The sequence below is a fragment of the Phoenix dactylifera genome, chromosome 3 (genome assembly GCF_051530095.1).
Source record: "Phoenix dactylifera cultivar Ajwa chromosome 3, Ajwa_hap1_PhDact_Kaust_v1.1, whole genome shotgun sequence".
Taxonomy (NCBI): domain Eukaryota; kingdom Viridiplantae; phylum Streptophyta; class Magnoliopsida; order Arecales; family Arecaceae; genus Phoenix; species Phoenix dactylifera.
The window spans coordinates 33,820,227-33,836,075 of record NC_143192.1 but is presented as its reverse complement, the minus strand read 5'-3'; the positions used below and the strand labels follow the sequence as shown (position 1 = coordinate 33,836,075).

The 15,849-nt window shown below is 39.5% G+C and overlaps 1 protein-coding gene across 1 annotated transcript; it reads left to right on the top strand.

Annotated features, from left to right (window-relative positions):
- Window positions 1–459: 459 nt before the first annotated feature.
- On the top strand, window positions 460–15,403 carry CDC25 (Rhodanese/Cell cycle control phosphatase superfamily protein). The gene is made up of 3 exons (XM_039123670.3): window positions 460–710; window positions 815–953; window positions 15,035–15,403. Exons 1-3 carry the CDS (start codon window positions 496–498, stop codon window positions 15,203–15,205), a joined length of 525 nt encoding a protein of 174 aa, XP_038979598.2. The 5' UTR covers window positions 460–495; the 3' UTR covers window positions 15,206–15,403.
- The last annotated feature ends 446 nt before the right edge of the window (window positions 15,404–15,849 follow it).

Genomic DNA, 15,849 nt, shown 5'->3' with positions numbered 1-15,849 from the left:
AAATATTCATGCTATGATCACTATAACCCATGATAGGGCCATCTTCATAGTTGACAAGATATCATAGTTCGTATTCATTACCAACTTTAGTCTATTGGTAGAGGGCCATTTTTATTGGATGCTAGCTCCAAGATGTCGATTGCCACTATTTTTAGGGGTGGTCATAGCATAGAGGGAGAAAGAGTACGGGAGTGGAGTGGAGTGGAGTGGAGGGGGAAGAGAGGTTACTCCGTTTGGAGCTGGTACTGGCCTTGGATTTGGGTCGGGTCCGAGCAGGACAGGCATCAGTAAGCGGTCCACAATTATTTGGGCTCTATTTTCAGGCCCAACCCAATCAAGAGCGGCTTGGGCCAACGCAGGAAAAGTTTGTCCAGAAGGTCGCCAGGGGACCTAAAAATTTACCGCATTTCTTTTGCATTTTAACCGTTTACCTTTATTCTTTCGTATTGTGCAATCTTTTTAAGCTGCAGACACTTAACCCAGCATCAACGCTTCATGTGCGGTTCCGACGCCTACCGGAAGACCGGCTGGTATAAATATCTTGGCTTCGCCGGAAGAACCAAAAGGGGATCGGCCGACAAAGACGAGGAAAAGAGACGGGAAGGAGGAGGTGAAAAAAGAGCAGGGATGGCGAGAAGCCTCTCCTACATCGCTCCCTCTCAGCTCATTTCAATGTCTCGGAATCCAAGAGTGGCCATAGTAGACGTCAGGTATAAAAATACCCCATTAATCTATCTCCAATTATATCGGATTCAGAGATAGAGGTTGGGAATACATTGAGATTTATTGACATTTGTTCGGTTAATTAATTAAGGGACGAGGAGAGGAGCTACGACGCGCACATAGCGGGGTCGCACCACTACGCGAGCGACACCTTCTCGGAGAAAATCCCCGACCTCCTCCAAGCCGTCAAGGGCAAGGACACCCTCGTCTTCCATTGCGCCCTCAGCAAGGTCCGTCTTTGGAATCTGATATTCTATTTACTTCTTTGTTCTTTTGGTTGGTTTGTTGGATCCGTTTGGTTGATTGTGCCTACGGTCATGCTGATGTCTGGAAGAAAATTGGATGATTTCTTGAATTTGTTGTTCAATTTGTTGTTGTTGTTGTTTTTGTTTCTAGAATTTGATATTCTGTTTCCTTTTTTTTTGGTTGGGTGGTTGGATTAATTTGGTTGATCTTGGATGATTTCTTGAATTGGTTGTTTAATTTGTTTTGATTATTTGTTTTTTTTTTTTTGTGTGTGTTTTTGTGTGCGCGCGCGCGCTGTGTGTTGGTTTCACAAGAACATAATGCCGTCCAAGAAAAGAGCGGGGAGGAAGGATTGTGAGGAGGGGGGCTTGGTTTGACGAGAATATAATGCCGTCTAAGAAGAGAAGGGGGAAGGAGTGACAAGAATATAATGCCGTCTGAGAAGAGAGGGAGGAAGAAGGGTGGGGGGAAGGATGTTCATCTCGATAGTTTGCTTCTATAACTTCAAAAAAGTTGTCCACTTTTTGGCTAGTGTTTCTTATTATCGTTTCTTCATTTTTCATGAAGGGCTGATAAGAGAGAAGCTTTGATGGATATCTAGAACCAAGGTATGCTGAACCGACCGTTTTTATACACTGTATCGTACAGGTGCACGTCGGCACCTGTACAAGCCGGTACCCGGTTCGCACCGGCCCAATTACTATTTTTCCGTTTGGGGCAGCGTGCCCCGCGCACTGGGAAGAGCGCCCACACGGAGCCCGCGTAGGCCACTTAATGCCACAGAGTGGCCACTCTGTGGCATTTAACGCGTCCGTCGCGACTGTTGTCATAGTCAACGACGGTTGAAACTTTCAGAAAAAAACTTCGAATTGGGAGGGCGATCCTCCCGGTGAACTGACCGGGAGATTTTTTTTTGGAGAATCGCGCGCCCGCATGCGATTCCCCGCGCCGGAACTGCGCCCGCGGCCGATTCCCCAGCAGGAAATCGCGCCCGTGCGCGTGGCAGCGTGCCCACGCGGGCTGCCAGCCCGCGTGGGCCACTTAATGCCACTGTGGCACTTTACGCGTCCGCACGGACGCGCGCAGACGAGTTGTTTTTTTTTGTTTTGTTTTTTTTTTAACGGCCGCGCGCGTGCGGGGCTGCGGACGAGCACATCTCCGGTTCGGTACCGTGCTAGTATCGGTGCTCACCGGTACGTCGGTACGGTTGGTCCGGCGAACCTTATCTAGAATAGTTTTGCTCATATTTGAGAGGAAATATTTCCCCTTGCAAAATGATTTCTGCAGAATAAATAATACAAAATGCAGTGGGATTGATGGAAAGAAGTAAAAAGAGAAAGAGAATGTTTATAGGAATAATAGATGGTTATTTTTTACAATCTTGTAAGAAGAGAATTTGAAGTTCAAAATGAGGGGTTGCATTTCATGGAAATTGATAGGAGGAAGAAAGAGAAGGCTTTAGCTATTGATATATTCTTCCATATTTTCAGAAGCATTGACAGTGTTTCCTGTAAGATAACTTGCCTGCTGGAACATTGAGCATGACTTGATTCTGGATGAGATTAGGCCTTGTTTCTACATCTAGAGGTGGAGGTCCTACTTGTTTTCTAGGCCCATCATGGAAATGGAGTACACTTGATACATAGCTTGCCTTTTGGTCCCTAGAGGTATCTAGTGTATACTGTAGGAGAGAATAGAATCATGACCTAGTTATGCAAACCGTACTTTCGACTATTAAATTGCGGCAAATGGATTGACTTGGGAAGAAATAATCACCCATTATTCTGACATCTAGACCACAAAATTGTTGAAGATCTCTACTTCCATTTACATGTCAAGTGGTTGTGTTGGAATTTAGAGAAACCTTTTCTCTTGGTGCTAATAGATGTCAACTTACCATTTCTTCTTGTGGAGCTTATATGCAGGTTATCTTTACAAGAACATATCTCCCATGAAATGCCAGCTATTGTCATACATTGACATTACATATGGTCTATATGTACATGAATCCGTGCTAGGATTATATCACCTCTTGTATGCAACAATCATAAAGCCAAACCACATAACTTGATCACTATTTTATGCAAGTACCATATAAATTAACAGAGTGCAATTCTAGCCTTGGAATTGTCCATGCAACCAGTCAACACTTAACTTTTAGGTATTGGAAGTAAGATAGTCAAGAAAAGGTCTTTATATCCCAAGCAATGTTTTAAAAGGCACTTGTGATATCCGGGCATGAAATAGATGCAGTTAGTGTTTTTAACTTTTTAAAATAAATATATAAATATAATACTATTAGTAATTATATTTTTTGGATAAACAATAGCAATATTTACAATTAATATTCACTACTTAGTATTTAGTACATAAAAGAAAGAACTATAACATGTAAATATTATTTATGATTACTATAACTAGCCAGCCCAAAATCCACATTCAACTCAACTATCAAGTGGCAACTTGAACCCATCCAATTTGCATGGACCCTAATAAATGTGGATTGCATCTATAGCCTCACAACTCTAAGCAGACCATATGTGCAGCTGCACAATGCTATGCGTATCACTTTTTCCACCTACATGCGGCCTAAATGCATGCATAAACTGCATTTGGAGAGGGTGTTATGAACAAGGAAATGCATCTGCATATGCAGCCACATAGACCGTATTTCAAAACAATGATCCCCAATATTATATAAAACGTCAACCCACCTTCAAAATCCAAAATCTACAAATTTTGATTTTTATGTCTCTTTATAGTATGGTTTGGATCTTGAACTTAGATGGTCTATCATTAATTTTGAAGGTGGATGGACCGATTTTCTGGTCTACCTGAGTTGACTATAGCATCTCTCTCTCTCTCTATATATATATATATACACACACACAAACACACATATATATGTGTACATGTATGTGTGGGCATTTTTCAGGAGTTAGCTAGGGCTTGGACTTGAAGTAATTACTATTTAGGCCCCACAAGCACTAGCCCTTTGAGTTAGATTTATGGCCAGCATTATGAAAAGTATGGCAATGGAGTAGTTTGGCTTTATAAATACTATTATTATGATACAATATGTCTTTTTGACATAAACACAATATTCACCATCCGCATTCCCAAGAACAAGGAGGTTCTGGAATTTAGGAGTATAGGCTAATCATTTTATCAACAGATATACAAAATTTTGTCAAAGTTATGCCTAAAAGGTTCAAGAGGATATAGGGCTTTCTGACTTCTGAAGATACCATGCCTTCCCATCGCTACAAGAACAGAGTTGCTGATAAACTTCTTATTCCTGTAGTTGTTTAAATGGTTGATAGAGGTATAGGAACATTTTCTTTGTGTGTAAAGTTGATCATGAGAACTCTACAACATGAAATATTTTTTTAAGAGGTGCTGACAGGCTTGATCAATTTTCCAAGCCTGGTCTGCTTCGAATATTTGAGGCACAATTCTCTGCCAGATTTATCTACTATCTTGAGTGTTATAAACCTACAGTTCATGTTCGATGTAATAAATGCCAATGGCTACGTGTTTATAAAAGACATGGGTGTGTATACCTACATTCTTTACACAGACAGATATGCACACAGACACACACGCGCGCGCGCGCACACATACACACACACACACAGAGAGAGAGAGAGAGAGAGAGAGAGAGAGAGAGAGATTGGATGGTTCCAATTCCATGTCTTACAAAATAAACTAACATAAAAGCACTCTTTTTTGAAATCCATCAACATCTGCCAATAGTTGGAGTATTTTCTAAGCAGGCACACTAGTTGTTTAATCCACATTCCATGACAATTAATGCCAACAGCTGGGAGTTTAATAGAAGATGGATATATGTACTTACAAACAGAGATTGCATAAGGTGGCTTGTGCAAAAATATCTGCCAACCTTATTTGGAAATTAAATATAACCATATCATAATGGTAGAGAAGATAGATACATAGATAGTTTGGGGGGGGGGAGGGGGGGGGGGGGAGAGAGAGAGAGAGAGAGAGAGAGAGAGAGAGAGAGATCTCAGATTGTTCACTTCCTCATGTTAGGTGGCAATTTGTTTTGTTGAATTTGTCAACATTCAAATAATTTTTTGGTCATGCTTCCAAAATATGGTGACTGTAAGTTTGAGTTAAACTTTCCTATCGCTCTACAATAAATGTATGATTCCTTCTTAGGGCAAACAGCCAGTGATGATAGTATGAAATTGAATCATTTCCAACAATTATGAGAACTCAAGGAAGACTATTGTATTTCGAAACAAGACCAAATATCTTTTGATGGTAAGTTGTTCCTAAGGCCCAACAATCTAGCCCAGTTTGTGTGCGGCTTAGTGTTTGAAGTCTGTCAAGGATATGGTTTATAGATTGAATGATTTGGTGCATGAAAAGTTGTACCATGGGATTGACCTTGTTTGTGGCGAGCAGGTTCGGTTTAGGTCCTTCCAGAGAAAGCTCAGGCAAGGGATGCCATCTCCTCTACAATAATTAATTCCTAAAAGGGCTTATTTGAGGCTTACCTAATGTTATGCATCAAGGCAGGCATCTAATAGCCTGGAGACTTATAGGTGATACTGTGATAGTATCTGAAGTGTGGCAAGCCCAGATTATATGAGTGTTTCTGCATTATTATATGCCTTTTATGTGGCTATATATAACAGGCTTAATTACTTAAACAACTTGTGGAAGGAAAGCGATAATACTTGTATTTGTATTTATATCTGCATAATGTTTTGCATGGACTTCTATGCTAAACTTTGGTATTGTATGACCTATTATTGTATGTTTTAGCCCTTGATGAATATAAATGGCAATGACATCAAACCAACTGTTGCTTCCATATACTATATTAGCTTCAATATTATGCATCTCTATGAGGGTTCTCACTTGCTGAATTTAGGCACAATATCTCACAGAAGTAAAATGCTTCTCTCATTCCATTTCTCATTTTTTTTTTACTTAAGAAGGAGGTGCATGATTCTTATTATATCGCAAGGCTTAACCATCCCCTAATTAAGAGTTTAAATGCATCTCTTGGCCTTTTCTAACATCTTCTTGTTTTAATCTTTAATTTGTATAAAGCACCTTATACTTGGCTCGAGGTTGCCTATGGTGCCTAGTCTTTGATTTCTTTGACAGTTTGATTGGATGAAAAGTTGAGATAAATTTCTTTTCTTGAAGTTTTTATCATGACAAGGGGTTTCCAAGAAGCTGTAATTTTTATGTTGATGAATTATTTGATCTATTCTTAGGAAAACTAAATGCTACATGATTGGTCCTAATAGCCCACTTATGGAGAGGTTTAGGGCTTATTTGGTACTTTTTATTTATTTATTTATTTTTAAAACAAAAATACGAAATCCAATGCATAAAATATGTTTGGTTACCTTATTTCTGTTTTTGTTTTTTTAAACAACTTCTATTATTTCTGAAAAAAGTAAAAATGAAAATTTTTACTTCTATTTTTTTAAAAGTGGGTTTTCACCCTTTTCTGCCTAACCCTTCTTCTTTGTCCAATCTCGCCCTCAGCCTTGTCGTCTCCACCCAACCACATTGGCTCCGGAGGCCTTGTTGGCCATCCCTCTACCTGAAGTTGAGCCATCCCTCGTCCCCGGCTGCGTCACCAGCCCTATTCCTACTTCTTTTGCCTTTGCCTCTTCCTTGACTACCTCGCCGCCCGACGTCAGGCTCTCCCTTGTCCTCGACCTCATCGCCGGCCCCATCTCCCCTCCCTCTCCTTTGTTGCCGACTACATCACTGGTCCTCATTGTAAAAAAAAAAGTGAACCAAACATGTTTTCTATTGTTAGAAATCTAAAAAATATAGGAATAGAATTCTTGTTTCCAGATTTTTAAAAAAAGAAAAGTGACAACAATGCCAAACGAAACCTTAATAAGAGGGATAGCATGTTGCTTTCTTATGAGGGTAGATTTCTATCAATAAAATTTGATTTAGTTGGCCTGCAGGCAAGGTACGCTGTATCGGCCCGATCCGAGCGGTACAGGACGTATCGTACCGTACCGGTTCAGTACTAGTACCTGGTATGGGTGGTGTACGGACACTCAGCATGCCAAAAAAATTTTATACTATACTGTACCGACACTGTGCTAGTGTCGCGCTGGTACGGGGTTCGGTATCGAGATGGCGAACCTTGCTTGCAGGTGTACTCTTTATCTATGTTTGGAGCGCTTAATTTTATTGTTGACAAAGTTTGTACAGACCTGTCATTGTTACACATAACAAATGAATATAAGTTGTTAATTATTATTTTCTACTTTAGAACAAGTGACACTTATGATAAGTTGTTAAAGGTTTAAATAACATGAAATGTGGCCCTCTTTATCTACTTTATCTAAATTCTAGGTTTTGCCTTCCCATTCCACCGTTAAACCAACTACTGTTAGAAAGTTTCTTTTCCTCGAGATATAAATGATCTAGATGCTTGGCAATGAAAAGGGCAAGGTTTGAAGTTTCATTGAAACAAATCCATCTTGCTGAAAGGGCTCGGTTTTGGCTGAGACCAAGTCAAAATTGATCAGCCAGTTTGAGTTCCAATCAGTTTCAGCTGAATCTGACGATTTCCATTTTAGTTTTGGCAGTTTTGCCTAGTTTCTGCTGAAATTGACCCCTTTGAGGTTCCTTATGAAATGATGTATGGAACAGTGCTACCACAGAGAAGTTTCGGGAGTTACAAAGGAAGCTTTGGATTCATATTGTTCATGGGTTAAGAACTGGAGTTGAACTCTATGAGGTTAAATCTTCCATTGTTCCTCAAAAGCTCAGTGGTGGAGTGGTTGGTCGTTAACTAACTGTCGTAGGTTTAAATCCTACTTGTGGACAAAACTTACCATAACCAAAAATAGGTGCTTCACTTCAATTTTTCTTTTAGAGTTTGTCATGTTGGATTATTTTGTTGATTACTTAAGTATATAGGCTATATATTATCAATTTTTATTTTATCTTTTCTTTTCTCTCGAATTAAAATAAGTATTGTTGATAAACATGACTCTTGATAGGTTGAGGTCTTCAAAAAAGCACTTACTTTTAGTGCTGTCTAGAAAGACTAATGTGAATAGCTAGATATAGCTCATTTCATAGGAATAACATCCTTTTCTATATAGAATAAATATTAAATTCTACAACCATGACTATTTGATTATATAAACACTTAACAATAGAATAGTGAGTAAGAGTGCCTAAGTGCAACATATATGTGAGTAAGAGTGCCTAAATGCAACATATATGTGAATTACACTAAAAAAATAAAAAAATGCTTCACAATTGCGTAATGAATTCTTGACCAATTAAAGTTCAAGAAATCAATTATATATACACACTTACGTACATACATGTCTATTTAATATACATAATATCTATTGTACGAAACATTAGTATGCTCAAGAAATTTCACTTTTAAGCTATATTAACTTCAGCTTCAAATTGTCAAAATTTATGTATAAAAATCAATGTTAAATAAAATATATAAAATATTCTGTAATAAATTTCCTAGTTTCTTTTACATTTCTTCTATTTTTCCACACAAATTCTCTGCTCCTCCCTCTCCCTTCTCGTTGCCTAATTCCTTTTTTTTTTTGACTGAAACTTCTGAAACTGCCGAAAACAAAACTGCATATGCCCAGCCAAAACAGATGTAAGCTAAAACCAAAATTGAGTTTTAGGATTAAGCTAAATATTATAGGGGAATAGATGTTTTGCAATGAAAAGGTGATCAGATGATGTAAGGATTCTGAAGGACATTGTATGAAACATTGACATTATCTGGATGGCTGTTAGATCTAGAGGATTAGTGGTTCGAGTCCAGTATTGAAGTCCATGTTTAAATAGGCATTGTGGATATTGCACCTTAGCTTCCTTGTTCTTCTAACTTTTGTCCATTGCGATTTGTGACTCGTTTAATGCTCATGTTTGTCTTTGTTTGGTTTGAACCTTGAGGGGGAGGGAGGTGGTCTTTATGGGATTTGCCAATAAGAATGTCTGTTGCCTAATAAGGATATTGGTGCAGGTGTGGATCAAGATTGATATGAATATATAGAATGCTGGAGAGTAGAGGTTGAAAAAGGAGCTGTTTCTGTTAGGTCATATACTCGTATTGCTGCTTTATTACCTTTGGAAGAATTAGGGTGCGTTTGGTGTTGCTTCTGATTTCTAGAAGAAGTAAGAAGTCAGAAATTAGGTTTTTTAGCTTCTCCTAAAAGCCTTTTTTTGGAGTTCTTGTAGAAGCATTTTTCTTGTAATGTTACCAAAAACCTATTTTCCTTGAGGAGTAGTTCTTTTTTTTATTTAAAAAAGTCACAGAAGAGCTTTGTTTTAGAAGTTGCAAAAGCACTTTTCTTGAACCAACACAAAATACACTCTTAGTATTGATGGTAAGATGTGATTTCGGAACCCAAAAGCACTAGAAATTTCTTTAAACCCTTATTTGGATTTACATATTTGAGTTGTATGCTTGCTGAAGTTAGCTTGTCAAGAAGTAGATGATATGTTGTTGAAGGATGTATCAGTGGACTATTTGCTACTTTACTGCTCATTAATGGAGTTCATATGATGGGGTTTGTTTTTAAAAATTCCATGTTTCTATTTATATCACAAGGGACATGTTGGCTTGGATTTAGCATGGTCCCTTCCATTCCTCAACTTCCAAACCTATGCTAGCTGGTATTTGTGTCATATGTGATATGATGGACACTTTAGGAAGGGAGACAAGTAACCTTCTTTACTGCGCCACACATTTGTGGGGAGGTCAAGGCAGCAGCTGATTCATTAACTAATAATTGTACCACATCCAGCATGGTCTCCAAGTGGACCTCATGTTCTTGTGAACTCCTTGATCTCTCTAGAGCTGAGCTGGTGCTAGTGGTTGTAGTTTTTTCAGTGCCTAGAACCGTTTAAAAAGGGTGGCCCATTGCACAAGGCTCCCGCTTGTGCGGGGTCTAGGGAGGGTCAGATGTACGCAGCCTTCCCCGACCTGTGGAGAGGCTGTTTCCATATTTCGAATCTATGAACTCCAAGTCACCATGGAGCAACCTTACTATTGTGCCAAGGCTCATCCTCACGTTGACCCTTTTCCTTACAAAGATTTAAGATAGAAAAGAAAAAGATTGACCTTCAAAGTGCAATCCACTTGCTCAAACAGTATACAAAGATGTGTTATCTCATGTATTAGGATGTGGTGTGTTGGATTCTCTTTAAATTAGTGCAAAATTTCGGTGAAGTGCCCCTATCTTCAGTATTTTTTTTAAAGTTTTATTTTTTTTTGTTATTTGTGTTTCTTAGTCATATCTAATTGAGGAAATGGATTTTTTATTGTTATTTAAAATGATTCTTAGTCATAATCAGTTTTTTATAGGAAAATTAAAGGGAGAGATAGAACACAAGGCCTTCTTATGAGGTAACCTAGTCATGCTACTCAGATACAAGCTTGCTTAACCGTGCAATTTATTAGTTTCCAGCACTTCAATGCTTGTACTAGCTTAAGCTCTTGTAGGAAAACATAATTTGTCACTTTTGTGTCCAATTGTATTTTAATCTGCTCTTGTAGGAACCTAGGCCGGTGTATATGATATAGCCTGAAGGTTTTATTTCTGCAGATGAGTCTAAATCTCCATTTAGAAAAGCGGTTTTAACATCCATCTGCCAGATCTCAAAGTCCAGATGGGCCGCAATCGCAAGCATGATCCGAATGGATTTCAGCATTGCCACAGGCGAAAACGTTTCGTCATAGTCAATACCATAACGCTGACGAAATCCCTGGGCAGCCAAACGGGCTTTATAGGTTTCCACCTTTCCGTCTGCGCCTTTTTCGTTTGAAAATCTACTTACACCCTATAGGTTTAAATCCTTCGGGTGGATCAACCAATGTCCATACATCATTGACCTTCATGGACTCCATTTCAGATTCCATGGCTCCAAGCCATTTATCAGAGTCAGACCTTTGCATAGCATCCATATAGGTGACGGGATCCTCATCGTTCTCATCGAGACCAATGGGATCATCGTCCAGGACAAGAAAACCATAGTATCTATCCGGTTGATGCGGTACTCTACCGGATCGCCTAACGGGTGCAACCTCAATGGGTTCTGAGTTTGATCCAATCAAATCAGACTCTAACGGTTCAGTTCTAGTTGTCTGATCCTCTACCTGTTGAACTTCATCAAGCTCAACCTTAGAGCTGTTCGTTCCTTCACCAAGGAATTTATTCTCTAAGCAACAATTGCTTAGGGCAATCAGTCAATCACATTGACTATTTTACCTCTAGACGGTTCTCAATCGTCAATCGGCCATTTGATCAATTCAGAAACTTCTAAGCGTGTGACCTCACAGGTTCGAACCTAGGCCGGTAGTACAAGAACACTTTCTGCACTAATCGAAGTAACCATCTAGCAATGGGATCCGACGACCGGATAGGCCGAATAGATGCAAAGCAACATTCTAGAACCTATGGATTATGGTTACCGCATAATTCATCCTCTTGACCAGAAAAATGCCCAGGGTGGGTTCAGAGTCTGTTTACCCTGAAACGATCCATCCTTAATTGAAAACACAAGGCATTCATCCTTATTTCTAAGGGAGGTCAATCCCATCTTGATATGCAACTGACTACCACAAGTACTTGACTGAACCCAGAAACCTTCCGTCGCTGGATTAGAAATCCAGGTAGTCCGGCACCAAAGTACAGTGAGTTGCTTGCAAGCCACCGGTTGCAATCTCAGGTCTAAAGGATACATATACCCATATCCACTCAGAACAATTCTTGACAAGAGAGAGTCTATCAATTGGTCACGTTCAGTGAACGTACACTACCATTCACCTGTATACCATACTAGTATCTCTATACTCTTTGGTTTGGAAGACAACTAACAAATATGATACACAATGACCTACGCCCGATAATACTATCGTCCTATTAATAGTATATCATACGGTCATGAACATTTAGGTGAATGGTATGAGCCCCCGGGTGGAGAGCCACGCTTCGTCACACGATCACGCGTGAGAGCTCCCGGGAATCGGATAATCTCCACTAATCTTTTGCTTTGACACCAAATATCACAAAGCCCTCAGATCCCGAGGATTGTGTGATTCAAATAAATATGCATAAATCACAATTTCTTGTGATTTGAAGATTGAGATCATATCTCAACCATAAAAGAGATCAGATCTCTTACCTTTAGAAGGAGGTTCCTTCAAGGATGCTTCGCAGCCGCACAAGCGTCCGGCCTCGATAATTCGTCCACGCGAAGCTCTGGAATCATCAGCTTCCCGGGGAGTGCTGGCTCACAGGGAGGCAAAAGGTTGGCTGAAAGGGAGAAGAAGGAAGAAGATGGACCTTCACAGCTCAAGAACTCCTTCTTGGGCTTTCACCTTCAGAACTACTCTCTCCTCTCACTCTCTTTCTCTGGTGCTCTTGATCTAAAGAAGAAGGAAGAGGGGTGGCCTATTTACAGGCCAAGAAGAAGGTGAGGTGTCCCTATGAGGTGTCCTGTGAGGTGTCCTGCCAGGACACATGTCACACATGCAAGAAAAAGAGGTGTTCTGCTTCGCCATGTGTCACGCATGCAAAGGGGTGAGGTGGCCTGGAGGGCGATGTCATGGATGACCTCATGAGGCAGATGAGGTCATGGATGACATCAGGAGGAGTGTGAGGTGTCCAGGCCCGCCACATGTCACAACTGCTCCGCCACGTGTCACGCATGCAAGCAAAAGAGGTGTCCTGCTCCGCCACGTGTGATGTGCAGTTGAAGACTGTCTTCGACTGGTACCAGAGTTAAAATATCTAAAAATATCAAGCATGTTATGGGTTAAAATGTTTAACCCGTTCTTTCTGCATAAAAATTTTCTGAAATTCATGCTTAGCCCTCTGCACGCACACCATCAGTGGTATCAGACGGTTCACAAGTTCAGGGACTTAAGAGATATTCAGAATCAAGGCAAAGTAATTATTTATTATTATTATTATTATTATTATTATTATTAATTATTATTATTATTATATTTATTATTATTAATCCGATTTTGGTTGGACAGAAAACCCATCCCCGCCTGCTTGCGCTCGAACCATCTCCTTCGACTCTTTCTGATCCTACTGCCGTTCCAGAAGCTGATGAAAGAAATACTGTATGCGCTCGGCTAGCTTAGTCATCCCGAAAACTGTCCGGTGGTTCCCCCCTTGATTCCACTATTTCTCTCTCTGAATCCGGCGAAGAAACTGTACTTTGATCACCCGCTACCTCTCTTTCCCCTACCGTGTTAGGTGACTCAATGCGAAATATTCATTCTCTTAGAAGCTTTTAATAGTAAGGACTGCAGCTGAGAAGGGACAAAAAAGGGGGGCTTACTCGTGACGATGTCGGGCAAGGTGTCATAGAAAGATGTTTGGGGGTAGTGGCTGTAAGTTCGGAAGGGTTGTGTGTTATTCGAGTGAGGAGGCCGTCTCATCCTTGATAGAATGATCAGTGCAGAGATCTTGAAAATATGGTATGTCGTACCGTATCGAATGGGACGGTACTGGGCATACTGTAGCAGTTCGGTACCGGTACTGGTGGCATACCGACCCTTGGTACGCCAAAAAAATTTCGTATTGTACCATATTGACACTATGCTAGTGTGGTACTGATATGGGATCCGGTACCGGTACGGCGAATCTTGAATGGAAATATGTCAAATCTTTGAAATGTAACAAGGTGAGTGAAATATCTGTCATGTTCTTCCTATGTTTTCCAAGTTCTATGTAAATGTTACCATTACTATTAGTAGCAATTCCTGCCTCTCTACTTAGTGTTAGTTTTATAATGTTTCCTTCATCATTTACTCACTAGAAGGGATATATCCCCAGTCATTTAAATTCATTTTTTCTTTTTTAGGACCTCTTCGGTTTTATCTTTAAACAGAAATCCTAGTCCTATCCAAGAGATCAGCAAGTTACCACAAACAGAAAAATGAGAATCTTCTTAATAACATGTCCAAGAACTTAGAGCGCTCGGTCATAAGTGTGGTGGGCCTCGTAAGTCATCTGTAGCTTCTATAGGTTTCTTCTAAATGTTCAAGACAGGTTCAAGGAATTATTTGAATCTTATGCATATAGCCTCAACTACTGAGCTTTCATCTTGTTTCATGTTCCCTAAATGTCAAAAACAACGAAAGGTGGAGAACAGTTAGTTCACCGAAGCGGCCCCTTAAGGGAAAAGAACAATAAGAATAAGTCAGACGAAGTAAAATATGAAAATAGCGATGAAAGATTAGCAGTAGGGGATTCACTACCCAAAAAATGTTTCTCAATCCATCTTTCCATCTGTCTGTCTATCTATCTATCACACATTTTCTTTTTAAGCAAGTATACCACTTTATGTTCACTATGTAATACCAATCAAAGGAGAGGAAAAAAGTACGTTGACTAAAATAGAAAGTACTTTTGTCAAATAGACCTCAACAATGATGATTTAGGGACTATCTGTCTTTCTTTTTTAAACAAGTGGACCACTTTATATTCACTATGTAATACCAACTAAAGGAGGAAAAAGAAGTACATTGACTAAACTAGGGGGATTTTTTGGTCAAATCTATCTCAACAATGATAATTTATGGGATCACCGCAATCCAACAAATGTTCCTTCATCTTTCATAAACCATGCACGTTGCACGTGCCTAGTGCTTGTAAAATTCTGTTCTTCCTTCTATTGAATCTCATTCCTTCTGCTCTTTTTCTCAAACCATGCTTATAGGATCCAAACACCTGTTTTCTTAAGCTTTTAGTAGGCTTTTCTTTTTCTTTTTCTTTATTGTTTTAACATTGCTGATCTGACATTCTACACATTCTTTAAAATATGGTGAATTTTTTTCTTGCTTCTTGTAGCACTTTGATTTATCTACAAATAAACCCAGATTCTAACCTACTAATTACCTAAACAATTAACGGCTGCCCCGAGACACATGCACTTGACCTAGTGTTTCTCTGGGCTTCTGTCCATCAAAGTTGTTTCATTTGCGAATTCTAGTTTTTATTTGCCTCACAATTTTAATTGCCTGGATCTGTTTTTGCAGGTGAGGGGGCCTTCTTGTGCACGCATGTTTCTGGATTATTTATCAGAAATGAAAGAAGATGCAGGAATTGATAAGGTTATGGTTTTGGAGCGTGGCTTCAATGGATGGCAAGCTTCTGGCCGACCTGTTTGTCGCTGCACTGAGATCCCTTGCAAGGGTGAAAGCCTGTAACTAGCTGCCCAGAACAGTGCTAGTGCTACCTGATTGATCCATTTAGAGCAAAATCTCATCATAAAAAAATTAATCATCTTGATGCTAGACTATAGAGGCATATTTTGCTTAAGAATTGCTGATTTCACTGCTGGTTTATGTCTGGATTATGTGAATACTTGGGCGTATTATAAGTATCAAAATCTTAATTTTGAATTATGTGAATACTTGGATGGATGGCCTAAATGTAGTGTCATGCATTGGACCATTGCTGGGCTGGTCTCGGCATGCCAGACTCACATGAGATAATAATCATGGGTAGCTGTGATTGAAGTTGAGCATATGTGATGCAGATGAGAGTAGTATGGATGGCTCTAGATTAAAGATTTTTCTGTTTACTCATACAAATTGCTGACATATTATCTTTTTAGCCCATTAACTATCATTTTAATCTAGTTAACTATCTTTTTAGCCCATTAACTAGATAAGGTTGCTCATACCTTCTTGATCCATATTTGGCTGATTAGCTGGATAACCTTGTCTTATCCACTCTCTAACCAGCATCCAAACACAACCTAAATGACGTTTATGGGGGAATAGGATGCATTTCCTGAAACACGGACCTACAATAGCAATGCAATGATATAAAGAGACATCTAAATGAA